At 35.2% G+C, this 21,305-nt stretch overlaps 1 protein-coding gene, 1 non-coding gene and 1 pseudogene across 2 annotated transcripts; 2 read left to right on the forward strand and 1 right to left on the reverse strand.

Annotated features, from left to right (window-relative positions):
* LOC120188527 overlaps positions 1 to 14,410 on the reverse strand; it is a 30,482-nt pseudogene extending 16,072 nt beyond the window's left edge.
* A 3,889-nt stretch (positions 14,411 to 18,299) lies between these two features.
* LOC120189112 (protein SLOW WALKER 1-like) lies at positions 18,300 to 20,091 on the forward strand. Its single transcript, XM_039192448.1, has one exon. It carries the CDS (start codon positions 18,338 to 18,340, stop codon positions 19,949 to 19,951), a length of 1,614 nt encoding a protein of 537 aa, XP_039048379.1. The 5' UTR covers positions 18,300 to 18,337; the 3' UTR covers positions 19,952 to 20,091.
* A 984-nt stretch (positions 20,092 to 21,075) lies between these two features.
* On the forward strand, positions 21,076 to 21,148 carry TRNAR-CCG. The gene has a single exon. It is a non-coding gene; the product is annotated as a tRNA-Arg (tRNA).
* The last annotated feature ends 157 nt before the right edge of the window (positions 21,149 to 21,305 follow it).

Genomic DNA, 21,305 nt, shown 5'->3' on the forward strand with positions numbered 1-21,305 from the left:
TCATTTTATCCATGTTGAATATTTGACAGGAATTTTAAAGATTTTAGCAAAGTTCAAATCTATCATTCAATGGATCAACATTTCTAGAAGAGTTCATAATGAGAAGAACTCATCTGAAGAAGGAATAAGAAGTTCATAATGAGAAGAACTTGTTCAACTTTTCGCTTGAATTCACCATTCGATGGATCAGCATTACCAGGTCGAGTTCATAATGAGAAGAACTCATCTGAAGATGGAAGAAGAAGTTCATAATGAGAAGAACTTGTTCAACTTTTCGCTTGAATTCATCATTCGATGGATCAACATTACCAGGTCGAGTTCATAATGAGAAGAACTCATCTGAAGAAGAAAGAAGAAGTTCATAATGAGAAGAACTTGTTCAACTTTTCGCTTGAATTCATTATTCGATGGATCAACATTACCAGGTCGAGTTCATAATGAGAAAAACTCATCTGAAGAAGGAAGAAGAAGTTCATAATGAGAAGAACTTGTTCAAATTTTCGCTTGAATTCATCATTTGATGGACCAGCATTACCATGTCGAGAACCAATGAGAAGAACTCATCTGAAGAAAGAAGAAGAAGTTCATAATGAGAAGAACTTGTTCAACTTTTTGCTCGAATTCATCACTCGATGGATCAACTTTTCCAGAGAGAGTTCATAATGAGAAGAACTCATCTGAAGAAGGAAGAAGAAGTTCATAATGAGAAGAACTTGTTCAATCTTTTGCATGATTCTATCACAGAAGGAGATAGATCAGCATCAACATTACCAGAAGTGTTCATAATGAGAATAACTCATTTGAAAGAGGAGAATTTGTTCAACTCTTTGCTAGATTGCATTATAGAAGGAGATAAATTGTTATCCCCAGTGGAAAAGTTCATAATGAGAAGAACTAATCCCAAAGAAAAAGAACTTGTTCAACATTTCCATCAAAATCAAGTGAAGTCAAATAAAAAAAACTTATTGTCTTTTCGTCTTTGCCCTATTCTCGTTAACACAAGAATGAACAAAGAGGGGCAGCTGAAGACACTAGTTTTTTTTATTATTTCATTTGTTTTATTTATTATTATTTTGTTTTAATATTATTATTATATTATTATATTATTATTATTATTAATTAAATAATTTATTATTATTACAGGCCCAATCAGATACAAGCCTATATGAACCCTTAAACCCAATTTAGGGTTTATATCATCTAACCCTAGCCCCAACTGCTAATGACCCTTCATCCACGCGGCCGCCGCCGTTGATTCCAGAACATCCAGCACCGACGCCTTTGACGCCAAGTGGTCCAAACAACTGCTGCCGACGCTGTTGCTGCCACGCCAAGCCTTAACCGAGCTTTCCAGAGAGCCAGTTGCCCCATCCACGTCAAGACACTACTGTGAGTCACCATCATAGCTTTGGTGACTCGCCAAGGCTTTCATCCTCTGGACCGGTCTGAAGCCATCACCGGTTGTGGCTATAAAGCCACCACACCTGCAAAGAAAAAATAGAGGACAAAAAACAGAAAAAAAACACGAAAAGAAGATAGACAAGAATAGAGGGCGACGTAGAGATATCAATTACCCACAGCAGCCAAATATTGAAAGAAAAGAGAGGAGAGAAACTTACCGAGGAAACCACGACCATCGAATCCCTCCAAATCGCCGTCGAACAGTGAAAATACCGAAGGTATTTTTTTTAGATCTAGGCCAAGTTAAGGATTTTTAGGCTAAACGGTCATCGGTTTTGGCTTTAGGGTATTCAGGGCTTCGTTTTGGTGTATTTTAGTATTTTTCGACAACCGTTAATGGTGGCCGGCGACGGTGGTCGGCGCCGAAGTGTGGTTGCCGGTCGGAGGCCGTGTTCCCTCCGGTGAGGGAAACAATAGAGAGAAGGGAGAGAGTTTTCTTCTCTCTCAGCTAGAGAGAGAAGAGGAAATGGAGAAATGAGAACAATGGCCCGTAGGGCCAGCAGGTTTTGTTCTTAAATACCCCTCCCCGAACGACGTCATTTTGGGGAGGGGTCTGTGTGTAATTTATTAAGTGTAAAACCCTTTACGCAGCCCTTTTACAGTTTGTATACTTCCATTTTGGTCACTAAAAGCAATTTCTGATTATTCTAATTTTGTCTTCGAACTTTTATTTATTTATAATTTAGTCATTACCTGTGTTTATACAAATTTAGCATATATATATATCACATTTAGTACCTAAAATTTTGATAATATTTATTTTAATCCCGATTGATAATTTGGGGTAAATATCGTATTTAGTTCCTTAACCTTTAATAATTATTATTTTGATCATTAATTAATTAATTTAAGCACAAATTATAATTTTAATACTTAGATTTATGACATTTCAAATTAAACTATTTAATTTTAATATGCCATAATTTAGTCACTAATTTTAATTATAAGTTTTATTGCTTTTTATACTTATTTTTAAGTTTATTTATCTTATTCATAATTTATATTTTAATTTTATATGTTTAAATTATTATTTTTATTATTATTATATTAAAATAAATTATTTTTATTTTTAAAGAAAATGTTTTGGTTATTTATTTATTTTTTAATATCGAAGAAAAGAGCTGTCTTAAAGCACCTAGAAGTCCTTTTATGATATTTATAAATAAATAAATATCTTATTTATACATATTAATACATTTTCTTAAAATTATTTGAAATAACATAATTATGAATTAAATATATCTTTGAATTTTTAAATTTCCAATAATAGAGACAATTTATAATTAAAAAGTACTAATTTTGGGCGTTGTAGGGGTGCTAATCCTTCCCTAAACGTAACCGACCACGAATCCCTTTTTGTGAATTTTTGGTTATAAACGCATATCAGTTTATATTTTAATCGATGTTTTCTTAAAAACTCTTTTAAAGGATGATTTTTAGGTATTCGACCTACCTGGCCCAAAAGGCCGATGGCGACTCCCAAATTATTTTAAAAACCATTTATTCACATTATTTTTCCCGCCAAGAAAAAAAATTCGTGCCCGGACGAAAAACGGTTACGACAGTTCTCATGTTACCTCCTTTACTTAATCTTTCATTCATTTAATTCTTCAACTACCTTTTTCCCTTATATATTCATCTACTGTCACTTATCATATAAACAGTAACTAGTAACTTTAATTCATTTATGTCTTTTCTCTCCTTCCATTATGCATTTTCCTTTTACCATTTCTGAAATTTCATATAATATAACTAATCACGTAGACAACAACATCCATTTTCATCACTCAACATCATAAATCTATCTCTAACTACCTTATAATAACCAAATTCGTTTTTCATCATCATTTAACCAAGAACACGAACTTAAATCTTCTTTAAATACGATTCAACATACACTTTAAAGAATCTTTTCACATCACCTTGCACACTTTTCTTACTTCTATATCAAAATTGTCATCTACACTTCCATATAACTTTTAACGTATATGGAAGAACTAATCCCAAAGATTTCTTTATTCCCTTTCATCTCATGCTATCATACACAAAAATATAACTTTTATCTGATCATTTAACTCAATCCCTTTCATTTCTTTATTCCCTTATTCCTTTATTTATTCCTTATACACAAATCATATATTTCCTTTCATGTTCACATACTCTTGTCCTATCACCGATACTCATCTCTGTGTACCAATCTTCATTGCATCCTCGTAACTTTAGATTGGATCCTCATAACTTTGATAACCCCATTTATTTATATAGAGCTTCATTCTTTATCATTTCTTATACTTCCAGTACATTCCCATCACATATTCTTGTTAGCCAACGCTAACTTTTTTCATCTTAACTGCAAATCCTTATCATATAAACACTCTTGCTTATACACAATGTTATTCCTTCATTTCGAACTCATAAGCTCTGACTTATACATCTTATACGCTTGTCACTGATACACTTATTCTTGAACTATTCTACCAAATCTCACTAAATGATCTTTTAACGCTCTTATGGTGACACTGGTTCACCATATTCTATCTTATCCAAGGAATAATAAAAGTACTTCACATCACTTTTCTGATTCAAAACTAGGAAAATCTTCTATCACTATTCTAATATGATTTCAACTTTCCGAAATCAACCTTTAATCTTATAAGACACATTCTGAGGTTTTTGCTCTTCATCCTGCCTGGCCAGGGCAGGCGAATTGCTATCACCATCAGATGTGTCAGCTATCGATTTACTTTACTTTGACAATTTCTATAATCAATTCTTACTATATCATACAAATCTTATTCTATTAGCAAGACAACATACTCCTTACACTATCAGATCAGAAATTTTCACTTTTAGTTGGCATGTATACATTTTTAAACCTCATTTGAGTTCGGTTTAAGCCTAGAATAGGCTAAACCATAGCTCTGATACCATTAAATGTAACACCCCAACCCGTATCCGACCCAGATCCGAGTCCGAGGTGTCACATTGACTTTTCAAAATATTTACTTGTATAAAATAGTGAGTAATTTAAAATTTTATACATATAACTTATTCAAACATTTACAGAACCATTCAGAGCTTATACAATATATTCTTTTAAATACATGCCAACTAGAACTTCATATATTAAAATACATATTATTTACCTTTCTTCTGATCTGACCTTTGGTAAGGAACTGACCTGTCTTGCTCCACATTGCTCTTTACTCTTCTGACTTCTGTAACCTACGTGTGAAACAATCACACGCTAAGTTTATGACTTAGTGAGGCATTAACGTATAAAAGTAACTCTAACTACTCAAACATGCATGTACATATCATCTCATGCTATCATACACAACAATATAATTTCCCATATAATCAACTGTACACATATACCCATTATTCATCATTTCCATCGTTAATCTTATTCTATAATCCGTATTATTATCATTTATATCCTTTAATCATACCTTATTATACCTAATCTTTTTATCAACATATGACTCCTTCAAATCATATACACATCATCATATCAATCATATAATACAGTTCATATCACCAAGAATCACACATAGCATCCCATAATCTTTATAATCCATTTTTCATAACATATCACTCCTACACATATCACGTACAATATATTTATATTATTGTTTTATTAGCCCATGTATACTTTTGAGAACTTAAGGTATGTGAGTACATTGAGGTTGTGCATCACTACGCTGTCACCACATCTCGTATAAATGTCCTGAAGGACCTATCCAGAGGTCACAAAGACCCCGACAACTATCTAGAGGTCATAAAGAACCTCGGCAACTGTCCATAGGTCCCGAAGAACCGAGGTAAACTGTTCATATGTCTCGAAAGACATAGGTAAACCCTTGACTCTTGGCATGCCAACTATACTCCTAGCTCTCATATCACATAACATGAGCATTATAATTTATAACATTTCATATCACTTGTTCTTTCTCTTATGTCACATACCACATGTATGTGTAAGCATATATTTCATATCATATAGCATATATTACATATTACATGTAATCACGTAGATTATTTCGTATGGCTTATCACATTTCTCATTTGTTTCACATATCACCTATCTCATTACTTATATCTCTTAAGCACTTAATCACTTGTCTCATAATTTCATATAGTCACATATCACTTATCACATGGTTTACATATTATGATCATGTAATCATATCAAACATATTAACACACATAAGAATCACCTATTATATCTCATAGACATATCATTTTCATACCTTTATCACATAGTTCATATAACTTTTCCTGCATATTCATTTCACATATTCACATGTACATATCACTGTTCATATGATTTCATATTCATATGTTACTTATCTTATAACACTTCTCATGTGTTCATATAACATGTATATCATTTTCATCTCTTGTTCACATAAGTTCCAGTATATCATATATATTACATATGCATATAGATCATTTTCATATTCACATAGCACATAATCAATTTATATAAACAAGCATACACACACTCATATTAAACACAAGTTACTATTCATAAATTCATACGCAACACTATAGGAAATAGACTTGTCGCAAGTCTTATTTCCATCATCTATCATATACTATCGAATATGCACTCACCTTGGCCTCACTAAGTTCCAATCCACTTTTATGATTTTCTCTCTTTTGATCGAATCTTAACTTGATACTCGTTCCGGAACTTGTTCATGTTTGATATCTACATAATCATACATTAATACATATCAGTATCCCATTGATATACTCTAATCTATCATTTCTTAGACCAAAAGAAATGTCTATTTCAATTTCCCCTTGAAGTGCATCAATGCATTCTACAGTGCATCGATGCATTCTTTAACATGTGCATCGATGCACCACCCATGCATCGATACAGAAATCACCTTCGATGTTTTCATTTTAAAGGGATGCATCGATGCACTCCTTATGCATCGATGCACCAATTGCATTCGATGTTTCTTCTTTAAAGAGTGCATCGATGCACATTGAATATGCATCACCTTGACTAGAATTTGTATTTTAAGCCCGAAAATCATCAATTCTTCTATTGTAAGCCCCTATTATGTCATTAAATTCATCTACCATTACTTAAACCAACTTATATCCATGTAAACCATCTTTATCTTCCATATCTCATCATGATTCTTAAAATTTAAGAATCTTACTAAACTTTCAACTTTGTTATTAATCCTTTCTAACTTCATATATTTCTTATTCTTAGTGATGACAAGTCAAATTCCTTCTCAAATTTCACTTATTAACTCTTTTCCAGAAATTCATCTAAAAACTCATTTTCTTTAATCTCTTCTATATCTTTCATCTTGTTATTTTAGAACAAATTAAGCTTTCCTTAAGCTTAATTATCATCTAATGATCATAACCCAACCTTAAAATCAATAATTAATCAGCAAACAAAGAAACTCACCTTTGAGTCAAGCATTCACGTATGAAGAAGGAAGAAGATAAGATAAGAGAACTTTGGAATATTTTCTCTCTTCCCACGTGATTTTCCTTATCTTATAAGGAAAATAAAAAATCTTCCTTGTCAAATGACCCTTTTGCCCTTAAATTCATCTTATAATTACTAACAACTTTATGATTTACTTCCAAATAAATCATTGAACTAATCAATGGTTCTACTCTAGTCACCAAATTCTGAAACTTTACAATTTGATCAATAACCTAGTATTGAGGATGTTATAGACAGCCAGCTGGCATCCTTAAGATTCTGGTATATTGTAACTAAATAAAAATGAGCTGTGATGATGCATTTTTCTCATGTTATGAATGAACAAGTTTTTCCTTCTCTGAAATCTCTCAAATTTCTCTCTATTCCTATTACCTACTTTCTCGATTTCTCTTCTACTTACCTCAAACCATAACAATTGGTAATCAGAGCTACGATTTTGGCAAAAAAAAATTTTTGAGGGCATGCCAAAAAAGAACCAATCTATGGCAGAATTTGATTTAGCTAAAATTCAGAAACATATTGAAGACCTTGCTGTTTTGGTAAAACAATGTCAAAATGAGACTAATCCACCTAAATGGTGGGAGACTCAGGAAAATAGGATTACTGCACTTGAGACAAGGATGACCACGAATCACAGTTATGTTGAAGATATACTGAAGATCTTAACTGGCAGAAATGGTGAACAAGAGCAGTCTACAGGGGATCAGGTATACACTCCTAATAGCTCTAAAAATGGGGAGAAAAATCATGTTTTGGTGATTGTAGTTAAGGATAAATCTAGATTTTCTTATAAAACTGATGAACCTGGGATTTTGAAGGATAAGCATGATGTTTGTTTAGCCCTTAAGAACAGTTATAGGCCTGAGAATCAAATGGGTGAAAACAATAATAATAGACTTGTTATCCTGGGATAAGAAACTGAAAACAGGGGACTAGGGGGTTCATTTAGCAGTTTAGGGACTATGTGGCATAGACCCAAAATAGAGTTACCATTTTTTGATGGGGTAAATCTTAGGGGGTGGCTGCAGAAGTGTCTCAAGTATTTTTCCTTATGCAATGATCCTGTAGATCAAAGGGTAGAAGTGGCTACTATGTATCTTACAGGAAAAGCAGAAATATGGTTTGATGGTTATATTATGTAGAAGCATCATGTAAATTGACATGAGTTTGAAGCTGATTTGTGCCATTGATTCAGTGATAGGTCTTTTTCTGACATTGTGGAGGAATTCACTAAGCTTACACAAAAAAGATCTGTTGAAGACTATCAAGAGAGGTTTAAGGAGTTACAACCACACATGTTGTTACAAAATCCTACCTTGAGTGAGGATTTTTTTGTGTCACTTTTTATAAGTGGGCTTAGAGATGACATCAAACATAGAGTGAAAGCTCTAGATCCTAAAAATTTATCTGAGGCATGCAAACAAGCTAAGCTCTATGAGTTGTCTGTGGAGTTTGAAAATAGAAGGTTGAGACCTTCATTTAAAATCCCACCCTACCCAAACCCCATTAATACTCCCAGGCCAAATTCAGTTTCACTGCCTATTAAATCCTCACCAAATTCCAATACTAAACAGACTCTCATTGATTACAGAAGACAAAACAACCTTTGTTTTAAGTGTGGAGAAAAATTTCAACCATGCCATCAATGTAAAACAAGAAACCTCAATATGATGATTAAAGAGGAAAATTCTATTTCTACAGAATCTGTTCCTACTGATTCAGACCAGCAGCTACTACAGGAAGAGGAAAACTTGGAGATATCTATGAATGATATTATTGGTTGTATTAGTCATAATACTTTGAGGATTCAAGGAACAATACAAGGTAGACCTTTGAATATTTTGATTGACAGTGGAAATACACAGTTTTTTGACACCAGAATGGGCTGATGTTGGAAATCAAGTTCTAACTCCCTACCCTTTAGCTATTACAGTAGCTAATGGCCAACAGCTCTATAGTTCATCTAGATGCAACAAGGTGGAGTGGCAGATGCAAGGGCACTATTTCATACATGACTTTAGACTTCTTAAATTGGGAGGCAGTGATATAGTTTTAGGGGTTGACTAGATGAAATTATTTAGTCCAATTTTGATGGACTTCAATCAAATGACAATGAGTTTTCAGTATCAAGGTGAAAATATTGTTATACAGGGACAATAACTTTCACTACTTTTGCAGCAGATTTCAGGTGCTACTTTGTTAAAAATGACAGCATTTGAGGCATTTATTTTAGGGCATGTGGTTCTGTTGAGTATGACTGAAATTCCTAAGTCAGTTCCTACAGCTCTTAAACCTCTTTTACAGAGGTATAACTCTGTTTTTGATGAACCTAAGGGATTACCTCCTACAAGGACTCATGATCATGCTATTCCCCTCAAACCTAGTTCTAGTCCTATTAATTTGAGGCCCTACAGATTTCCTCATAACCAGAAGACTGAAGTAGAAAAGTATATTGCTACAATGTTATCATCTTCTATTATTCAACCTAGCAAGAGTCCCTTTGCTTCTCCATACCTTTTAATTAAGAAAAAGGATGGGACTTGGAGGTTTTGTGTTGATTACAGGCAATTGAATAATCTGACAGTTAAAGATAAGTTTCCTATTCCTGTGGTGGAAGATTTATTAGATGAGTTATATGGTGCTGTTTATTTTTGCAAGATTGACTTAAGGTCAGGGTATTGGCAAATCAAAATTAAAGAGAATGATATCTACAAAACAACATTTAGAACTCATCAAGGGAATTATGAATTCAAGCTAATACCATTTGGTCTTACTAATGCCCCTGCTACATTTCATGCATTAATGAATGATTTGTTTAAATCATTTCTTAGAAAGTTTGTTTTGGTGTTCTTTGATGACATACTAGTCTATAGTAATTCTATGGCTGAGCGTGTTACTCATTTGCAATCAGTTTTGGAGGTTTTGAAAGCAAATCAGTTATTTGCTAAACTGTCCAAGTGTTTTTTTTTTGACAGACCTAAGTGGAGTACTTTGGTCATATTATTTCAGCAGCAGGTGTTGCAACAGATCCTACTAAGATATAAGCTATGAAGAATTGGCCTTTTCCTAAATCTTTAAAGTCTCTGCGTGGATTTTTGGGCTTAGCTGGTTACTATAGGAGGTTTATTAAACACTATGGTTCCATAAGTAAGCCCTTGACTCAAATGCTTACTAAGGACAGTTTTCATTGGTCTTCTGCAGCTTTGACTGCTTTTAAAAACCTAAAACAGACTATGTGTGTTGCTCCTGTTTTAGCATTACCTGATTTCACTAAGAGTTTCTATTTAGAAACTGATGCAAGTTCAGGAGGCATTGGTGCTGTGTTATCTCAAGAAGACAAACCTATTGATTATCTAAGTAAGGCTCTCAGTCCTAGACATACTGCCCTCTCCATTTATGAAAGGGAGTATTTTGCTATTTTATTAGCAGTTTCTAAGTGGAGACATTATTTAGAGAGTAGGCCTTTTATTATTAAAACTGATCATGAGCCTCTAAAGTATCTCTTGGAGTAGAAACTGACCACTATAATTCAGAAAAAAGGACTGACTAAATTACTGGGGCTTGATTACTCCATTAAATACAGAAAGGGTAAGTCAAATATGGTAGTAGATGCTTTGTCTAGGCAATAGGAAGATCATATCCAACTGTTGGCTATAGGGACTACTTTAATCATTCCTACTTGGGTGACAAAAGTTGAAGGCAACTATAAAGATGACAAATTGGCTGCTGCATGGATTAATGTTTTAACTGTGAATGCCAATACTGATCCTAATTAGAAATTTTCCAAAGGAATACTAAGATTTAAAGGCAGAGTTTACATTGGTCCTACTGGGTCTCTAAGGCTTCAAATTCTTCAAGTATTACATGACTCTCCTCATGGAGGTCATTCAGGGATTCAAGCAACCTACCAGAGGATAAGATCATATTTTTACTGGCCTGGGCTTAAAGTTATGGTAGCTACATATATCAGATGTTGTACAGTCTGTCAACAGACCAAGGTAGATCATGTATCTAAACCAGGATTGCTACAGCCCTTACCTATTCCTCAACAAGCTTGGGAGGTGGTTACTATGGATTTTATTGATGGTTTACCTACTTCATTAAGTAAAAATTGTATCCTGGTTGTGGTGGATAAGTTCACAAAATACAACCATTTTATGGCAATGTCTCATCCCTACACTGCAGCTGAGGTTGCTAAGCTATATCTAGACAATGTCTACAAGCTTTATGGTCAGCCTAAAATGGCTATTTCATATAGGGATAAAACATTCACTAGTCTCTTTTGGAGAGAACTAATGAAGCAGTTGGGTACTACAACCCTATTCAGTACTGCTTATCATCCTAAAACAGATGGTCAAACAGAAAGGGTTAATCAATGTCTTGAGTAATATCTAAGAGGCCTATGTTTTTTGCAACCTAAACAGTGGGCTAAGTGGTTGGCTCATGATGAATGGTGGTATAATACTACCTATCACACAGCCTTAAACCTAACACCTTTTCAGGCTCTCTATGGTTATAAGCCTCCTACAATGGTTTGGCAATGAAAAGCATGGAAGAAATCAGGCAAATGGTCAAAGAACAACTAGAACAAGCTGCTAATCGGATGAAGCAACCGGCAGATAAAAAACGTACAGAAAGATATTTTGCAGTAGGGGATAAGGTTTACCTGAAGCTGCAGCCTTATCGTCAAACATCCCTTGCCCTGAGAAAAAATCTGAAGTTAGCAGCTAAGTTTTATGGGCCATACAAAATTATTGAAAGAATCGGAGAAGTCGTGTATAAGTTAGAATTACCAGAGAACTCTCGGTTGCACCCAGTCTTTCATGTCAGTATGTTGAAGAGGCATATTGGGCCAGCAACAACATCCTCGACAGAGCCTCCTGTGGTAGATGAAGACGGTCAGTTTCGCATTGAACCAAGTCAAGTTTTGGGTAGAAGAATTATTAATCGAAACAACAGGCCAATTACTCAGTTACTCGTTCGATGGACTAACTTGGACGCCTCGCATGACACTTGGGAAGATTACTCAGTACTTTGTGGTCAGTTTCCATCTTTTGATCCTTGGGGACAAGGATCCTCTCGAGGGGTGGGTATTGTCATGGTGGGAGGAGAAGGGCGAGAACACGAAGAGGGTGAGGAAGAATTGGGGGAAATGAGACAAGGGTTAGGGATTGAGAATGAAGGATTGGGGATTATGGCACGTGAGGAGAATGAAGAGAACTTACCCTCTGGAGCAGATTATCAGTGGAGTGGACTTGGTGCAACAAGAGCGGCCCAAAGAAATTAAAATATCAAGCCCAATAGTCCATATCTGCAAAACAAATGAAGAAAGAATAAAGTTGTTAGATTCAGTTACAAATGACAGCCAGCTGGCATCCTTAAGATTCTGGTATATTGTAACTAAATAAAAACGAGTTGTGATGATGTATTTTTCTCATGTTATGAATGAACAAGTTTTTCCTTCTCTGAAATCTCTCAAATTTCTCTCTATTCCTATTACCTACTTTCTCGATTTCTCTTCTACTTACCTCGAACCATAACAGATTGATAGATTCAAAAAATACATACCATAGCAAGTCCATCAAACTAATGGATCCTGCATCCATTGTTTTCGGTCGCTCAAGTTTCTCTCTCTGTTCAACCAAATGTATAGATCTTCCTATGCCACCATGCATGCAAATGATTTTCTTTTCGATAAGAGCAGCAAGCGGAAGATAATTGAATAGTTGATTGAACCAAGTCCATGCACATATACCATCATTCTCCCCCTAACAAATAAATAATAGTGAGCACACTTTACTCGGAGAAGGTATATAATTAACCCACATGTGCATACTCATACGGACCATTCTCTCAATGCACTCAATACGAAAGCTAAAGAGTGCATTTATGTCAGCAGTCTCATGATTTCCACGAATCAAGTGAACATTTTCAGGATTCTCAATCTGTACAATCATAACAAACAGGATAAAGGAATCAAATTAATTAAACAGCTCAAGGTTGCAGTCATAGTCAAATTTAAGGCTCATTTAGTCCGGAGCTTGCCTTAAGAGCAAGAAGCAATGTAATTGTCTCCAAGCTGTGCTGTCCTCGGTCAACATTATCTCCCAAAAACAGATAATCGATGTACCTAAAACATAATTTTTAAAGGAAAACTTTCAGAACCAGTAATATCATAATAGGAAGCAACAGTTATAGGCCTCAAGTTACGATTATGACAAGGAGTTAATCGATTCGTATGGACAGAAAGTGTATCAAACTTACATAATATCTCCTGCGGTTGAAGGAAATCCATATTCATCAAATAGCCGCATTAAATCACCAAACTGTCCATGAAGATCACCGATGACTTTTACTGGAGCTTTTAACTGAAGGACCGTGGGTTCTTGCATAAATAGCTGTTCAGCAGCATAACAGAGCTCACCCACTTTATAAGAATCCAAGAAAAACCTCCTATTTACTGGAGCTTTCCAGTTCCGGGGCCTAAGCAATGTAGAAATGACCTGTAAAATGATTGTAGATATTAAACGATGTTTTAAGAAGTTTCTAATAGAAAACTAACTAATTCCGCTTGCCTTTTATGCAAGCCCAGCGGAGACCTTTGTCTAGCAAACTTTTTGGTAGGGTAGGATAAGTCATTATCAGAAGGAATCATCCTTCGGCTCTCGTTTTCAAACTGGTCCAAATTGTCTCTTTGGCGACCACAACTTGTGTGGAAAAAAAAATAAAAAGCATTAGAATGATGTAGCTGGACAATTAGAAAACCATACAGCCATGTGACTAGAAGTATACATACAGCTCGAGGATGAAGGCGAACATCAGCCTCATTATCGCTAGCATCTGAAAGCGGCAGCAGGTGAGTTGTCATCAGAGACGGATGTTTCCTCTTCCGGAACAGCAGATGCAGCCTGTGCAGTTTGCCATACGGCGTTTGCCGCCTCAGCTTCAGAAGCAGAAGCCTCCCTCAGTTTCTCCATAGAATTTGTGTCCATGCTATAAGGTAAAGATTAATCATCAATCAGTACTCCCACAGTGTTCATGTATGAGTGAGAGAAATGTTGAGTCAGACCTCAAGCTAGCGGATGAAGAGAACTCTTGACCATCATCTGAAGTTTGCAATGTACCAAATGAGCTTTAGTTAGCTGGTTAAATCTGGGGCTGGACAAATTCGAGGCTCTCTTGGGGGATAATATAGGCGAATTCATGTCAGACTGGAATGGCAAATTTTCTGCAACTAGGAAATCATCTAACAGCGTATCTGCAGAAAATAAAATAATTAAGCATGAAAGCATACACGACTAGAAATTGACGCACAGGATTAGATAAATGACCTAAATCTATAACTTTTATTTTGCAAAAAACTCAAAAGCAAGCTAAACGCATTGTCACTACAAAGAGCAGAGCAGTTACACACTTACACATCTGTAAGAGAAATGCGCACAAAATTTCAGGCACAACCATTTCCTTACCTCCTCTAACCCCACCATAAATAAATATTCGAACACCAACAGATGCATACACATGGTGACAACGGCGCATAAGTTCCAAAGATGGATCATATTCAACATGTCCCTTAGTGTTCTTTGAGGAAGTCACAAGCCCATTCCTGTCCAACCATACTCCAGCAGCAGTATCCAGTACTACGAAGTAAAGCGAATAGTGGAAATAAACTTATTTGAGATATGAACAACACCACACTCTTCAGACAATTATTTCAAGACGAGAAGCAAAAGCTTACCTGTAACATTTTCTTCACCTTCTATTGCACGTCCTCCTCTAAGCACACCTCCTCTAAGCACACCTCCAGTAACATGCAACAGAGCGCCAACAAAAACCTGGTAGAAAGAAAATATCAGGCCGACTGTTTTCGAAGCAAGAAAGCGATGCAGGACTATAAAAACTGAATCTTATGTCCAAAACAACTATATGCAATAGTAATGGCATCAACTTACCGCAGCATGCTGGTACCTTGGTTAAGGGGAAACTCCAGGTGCAAGAGTCCATTTCTGTGCATAAGCAGCCCGAATGCATCTGATAGAGGCTGTTGAAGTACATATATAATCAATCAAAACAGCATTTCACATCAGAAAACTGTTATTGTGTTATAGTTTAATGAAAAACATAAATTACAGGAACCGTAGCATGCTGGTACCTTGGTTAAGGGGAAACTCCAGGTGCAAGAGTCCATTCCCATTGACCATTTCTGTGCATAAGCAGCCCGAATGCATCTGATAGAGGCTGCTGAAGTACATATATAATCAATCAAAACAGCATCTCACATCAGAAAACTGCTATTGTGTTATGGTTTAATGAAAAACATAAATTACAGGAAACTGTAGCATGCTGGTACCTTGGTTAAGGGGAAACTCCAGGTGCAAGAGTCCATTCCCATTGACCATTTCTGTGCATAAGCAGCCCGAATGCATCTGATAGAGGCTGTTGAAGTACATATATAATCAATCAAAACAGCATTTCACATCAGAAAACTGTTATTGTGTTATAGTTTAATGAAAAACATAAATTACAGGAAACTGTAGCATGCTGGTACCTTGGTTAAGGGGAAACTCCAGGTGCAAGAGTCCATTCCCATTGACCATTTCTGTGCATAAGCAGCCCGAATGCATCTGATAGAGGCTGTTGAAGTACATATATAATCAATCAAAACAGCATCTCACATCAGAAAACTGTTATTGTGTTATGGTTTAATGAAAAACATAAATTACAGGAAACTGTAGCATGCTGGTACCTTGGTTAAGGGGAAACTCCAGGTGCAAGAGTCCATTCCCATTGACCATTTCTGTGCATAAGCAGCCCGAATGCATCTGATAGAGGCTGTTGAAGTACATATATAATCAATCAAAATAGGTGCCTAAGATGTTCAATCTTTTTCATCTAAATGCTAAAAAACTTGATATGTGACATTAGTTAAAAAATACCTTAGGTACTCTAGATGGTAAAGATTGAATGTTTTAGCTACCTATTTTAACCAGAAAATATTTTTGGTACCTATTTTAACCAAAAGTTAAGTATATATTTTGATCAAAAATACTTTAAATAATTAAATGAAAAAGATGGTCTACTTTATTATGTACTTATTTATGATATAAACCTTAACAAAATGATGATTATAATATGATACATCAAACGTGATGATAATGATCCATACTGAAAGTAATTCAGTGATCACTTATACAGTTTACCATAAAAAAAGCAAGTCGTGGTTTTCTGAAGCAGAAGGAATTAAATTTTAAATTCAAGTATAATAGAAAAGCTAAAACCATAAACAAACTCATAAAATAACTATGTTTAAGCCCAACACTACATATTGAAAAGAGAGAACTAATATGAGGGTCTACATTAAAATATGTTGGTTAAATTATACAATTCATCATTAAATTTTACTCTTTATCCTATTTCACTCACTGCACTTTTAATATTTTCAATTTCATTACTGAACTCTATACATTAAGTTTTTTTTATCACTCTACCGTTAAATCATTAATGACGTCATGACATGAAAATCAAAATTAAAACTACGTAGTTTTGAATTACTACAAAAAAAAAATCAAATTTCAACTAAATAATTTTTTTTTTCATTTTCCCATCTTCCTTCTTTATGCTTCTTCTTGCTCCCTTTTTCTCCTATTTTCTCTCCTTAACCTAAACAAAGGCATATTTTAGCCACCACGCCGGCCGTCGTTCTAACCACCATTGACACCTGACCACCGGCATCGGAGTCTAATGGCTACCAAAGTTTCACACCAAATGCTTCTCATCATTCTAAATGCAAATCCGATGTCCATTTAACTGAAAAAACGTCTCAAATTCCATTGATCTAACGACGAGTCCACTGTTTTCGTATATCACCGTGCTCCTCCGGTCACTATTCGTGTTGATACAAATATCAAATAAAAGTCTCTCCTCTCCCTTTTCAATCCTCAGTTCAAATCTTTACTAAACCAAACAAAAAACTATGAGAATTAAAATCAAAGCTTGTTGTAAGAATGGCCTGGACATTTGCATGATAATACTTGGAAAGTTCGTCAGATATATAACGATGAGTGTTTTTTTTTATTATTATTTGTTTGAGCAAGTAATCTTATTTTGATTATTCATGGTAGATTCAAGATCGTGAATGCGGCTTTGGTTTCAACTATCTCATTTGTTCTTTTTTCTTTTGATTGGTAACTAGTTCTTTTTGGGTTAGTTGAAAGACCAAGAATTACCTCTTTAAAAGAAGACGACAGATGCAGGCAAGGAAAAGGAATGGAATGCAGCCTATGTAGGTACCAGAAAGGGTACTAGTATAAGAATAATATGCGATTGCAGGCTCTTATTTGGCTGATTTGCTTGAAACCTGGATAGAAATCCGGTAGAAACCCAGATAGAAACAAGTTGCAGGGACGTAAACTGTTGAATAAGTTGTGGGTCTTGAGATAGATGTGACATCTTCTGAACCATCAGGGAAAAAGCTCATCTTTTTTCAATACAACCAGAGGGCTCTTAGGATGCTAATGCTAATATCAGTCCAGTAAGAAGATTTTGGTTTATGTCTTCCGAAGAAAGGGCATTCATATTAGCAAATTGCAGTGAATCTCGAGTATAATATATGATTTTTTTTCATACAAGGCAACCAAAGGAACGGCAATGGAGGCTCGGTTGAATGATGGTTGAGCGGGTGGAGGTGTTAACATGTCTTTTTTGACTTCAAACAGTGTGGAGAATTAAAAATTTAAAAATAAAAACTATCAATAAAATATTTAATAGTACTTACATGGCAATTTAAAAATTAATAAAAAATTTCATGTCATCACGGTGTTAAAGAAAAAACAATAGTGACAAAAAAAAATTAATATATAAAATTCATTGATGAAATTAAAAAAAAATTAAATATACAATGAATAAAATAAAAGAGCAAATAAGATTAAGTGATGAATGGCGTAGCTTACCTGAACATGTTCAAAGTTCTTGTATGAATGGAATTTAGTCCTTCTATTATTATTTCTAAAAGTATCCCTTAACTATTTATTTTTTAAAAAAAGGTTTAAGTTTAATTGTTTATAATATTAAAATTCTTTTACTAAATCCAGATTCAACACAAAGGCAATTTTTCTATATGATTGTGGAGGTACTTTTATATTTTTTAATATAACATCAATAATTTTAACAAACTAATTATGGTGTTAACAATCGAATTTAAAATTAAAAAATATAGGACTAACTTTGAGAATAAAAGTAAAAGGGATAAATCTTAAATTTATGGAGAATACAGGGATTTAGAGCATGTTTTAACAAAAATTATTTTATATTCATCGTTTTATTACAGCGAAGTTCCAAAACCCTAAACCCTAAATACAAAGAAACCTCCATTTTTACAGCAAAGCGAAAATGGCAGAAATCAGAGCAGAAGAACAGACATCAACAATCTCGAAAACCTTCTTGATCAAACCAAAGCTAAAATCCAAGCCAAGAACCCTACCCCAAACTCCAGAATCCAAATACTGGTCTTCTTTCAAATCCACTCAAATCCCTAACCTCGTCTCCTCCATCTATTCCCTTTCATTTTCCCCTTCGCCTCCCCATCCTTTCGCCGCCGCCTACTCCGCCACCGTTTCCCTCTTCTCCCCGCTCTCCCTCTCTGACGGCGACGTTTCACCTTCATCTACCATCTCCTTCTCCGACGTCGTTTCTTCTCTTTCATTCCGTTCCGACGGCCTCCTCTTAGCCGCTTCCGATCTCTCCGGTCTCATCCAAGTCTTCGATGTCAAAACTCGGACCCCACTTCGTAGACTCCGGTCTCATACCCGCCCGGTTCGGTTCATTAAGTACCCGGTTGTCGATAAGCTCCATTTGCTGTCCGGAGGTGACGATGCTGTCGTTAAATTATGGGATGTTGCTGGAGAAAGCGTGGTTTTGGATTTGCTGGGCCATAAGGATTACGTGCGGTGCGGTGATTGTAGTCCGGTAAGTTCTGATTTGTTCGTTACTGGTTCTTATGATCATACTGTTAAGGTTTGGGATGTTAGAGTGGACAATTCGAAGTCGGTTTTGGAAGTTAACCATGGGAAACCAGTGGAAGATGTGATTTATTTGCCTTCGGGTGGATTAATTGCAACTGCTGGTGGGAATTCAGTGAAGATATGGGATTTGATTGGGGGCGGGAGGATGATTCATTCGATGGATAGTCACAATAAAACTGTTACATCGATTTGTGTTGGAAGAACTAGGAAGGAAAATTGTGGGGATGAATATATGGAAGATAGGATTTTGAGTGTTGGTTTAGATGGTTACATGAAGGTTTTTGATTATGGTAATATGAAGGTTACCCATTCGATGCGATTTCCTGCTCCTCTAATGTCGGTTAGTTTTTCGCCTGACTGTAGGACTAGAGTGATCGGAACATCGAATGGGATCATATTTGCAGGGAGAAGGAAAGGGAAGGAGAATGTGGAGAGTGGAGGAAGAAGAAATATTTTGGGTTTTGAAAGTATATCGGAACCTGAAGTTTTGAGGCCTAGGTATTTTAGGTATTTTCACAGAGGACAGAGTGAGAAGCCAGCCGAAGGGGATTATTTAGTGATGAGAAATAAGAAGATCAAACTGGCCGAGCATGATAAGTTATTGAAGAAGTTTAGGCATAAGGATGCATTGGTTTCGGTTTTGAATAAGAAGAACCGGGAGAACGTGATTGCTGTAATGGAGGAGTTGGTGACAAGGAAGAAGTTATTGAAATGTGTATCGAATTTGGACATTGACGAGCTCGGGTTATTGTTGATGTTTTTGAGTAAGAATGCCACAATGCCAAGGTATTCTAGTTTGTTGATGGGGTTGACAAAGAAGGTTATTGAAATGAGGGCCGAAGATATTCAAAATTCAGATGCTTTGAAGGGTCATATTCGAAATCTTAAGCGGTCAATCGAGGAAGAGCTAAGGATACAGCATTCCTTGCAGGAAATACAGGGTATAATCTCTCCTTTATTAAGGATTACTGGAAGAAGATAAACTAGTTAAGCTCGTTTCTCTATCACTTGTTTTAGCTTTACATGCTTTAGAATTCTCATCCTGAAAGAAGTTCAGTTTTGTTTTCTGGTGTTATTTTAGGAATTAAAGCTATCTTGCTAAGAAATATCATTATCATTCTCACATTTTTTGCTAATGCTCTCTTTTCACATCTTTTATATTATGTAATTATATAACACTTATGCACACTATAACCCTGAAATCCCTAAATCGAAGCATTTAAGCTCGTTTGAACCTACGTGTCGAGTTTTTTTGAACAGTAGCATCATCCAAACTAAGATATGGTAGGGGATGCTGCATATTGGGAATCAGTTAGCAGCACAGGCCGATGCAGGGCTAAATTAAACACAACAATTAGGTGGAAAGGAGAATCAGGTCAATGCTTAACTCCTGTGCCCCTGGCCAATCAAAGTAATCGGGGACTAAAACCATAATTAGACCAATATATTAATTTCAGTTATTTTAACTCTCAAATAGAATTAGAAACTACAAAGTTTGTTGTTCAGTAATGTATTTTAAATTTTGTCATCTTTACTGATGTGAAATCACTGACTTACAAAATTTAGTAAAAAAGTGTTAATCACATATGGAATTAAAATTTTAGGGTTTTTTTTCTTTAGACTATTATATTTAAGGTTGGGCACAAAAGTTTAGGTGATTAATATAAATTTTTAAAAATTATATTAGAAATTTAAGGGGTTAAGTTATAAATTTAGGAATACGAAATTAAATCATTAATAGAAATATATAAATATATAAATTATGTAAAAATTAGAATTTTCAGATGATAAGACCGCATCTCAACATCTCTCAATCTATCCTTGATAATATTGTATTCATTTTCTTTTTGTTACCCTCTCGGTTCTAAGGTTTTGCCCTGATTAATCCGGACAGATCCACGTCGCACACCTGACTTTGGTAGACGACTCTCCTAACAGAAATTTTTTGCATGCAAAAAACCTTGAACTCGAAATCTGTTTAAATAATATTAAGTTATTTATCACTTGAACCAGCCCCGTTAATAATATTGTATTCATGTTTTAATATATGTCAAGACGACACCTTTATTTTTCTGGTTTATAAAAGAGATTTACTTCTTACACAAGGTTTGCGTGGCCTAATGGATAAGGCGCTCGCCTCCGGAGTGAGAGATTGTGGGTACAAGTCCCACTGTAAACATTAACAATCAAAGTGGGATAAAGATTTTTTCAATCATGTTGTCTATGAATGTATGAAGCTGAAGAAAAGGAAAAGTTTATGGGTAAATCTTCAGCAAGTTTCCAGAGGAATTGGATCTTGCCCTTGGTTGATTGCTGGAGACTTCAATGTATTCAAT

Source organism: Hibiscus syriacus, unplaced genomic scaffold (genome assembly GCF_006381635.1).
Source record: "Hibiscus syriacus cultivar Baekdansim isolate YM2019G1 unplaced genomic scaffold, ASM638163v2 tig00116951_pilon, whole genome shotgun sequence".
Taxonomy (NCBI): Eukaryota; Viridiplantae; Streptophyta; class Magnoliopsida; order Malvales; family Malvaceae; genus Hibiscus; species Hibiscus syriacus.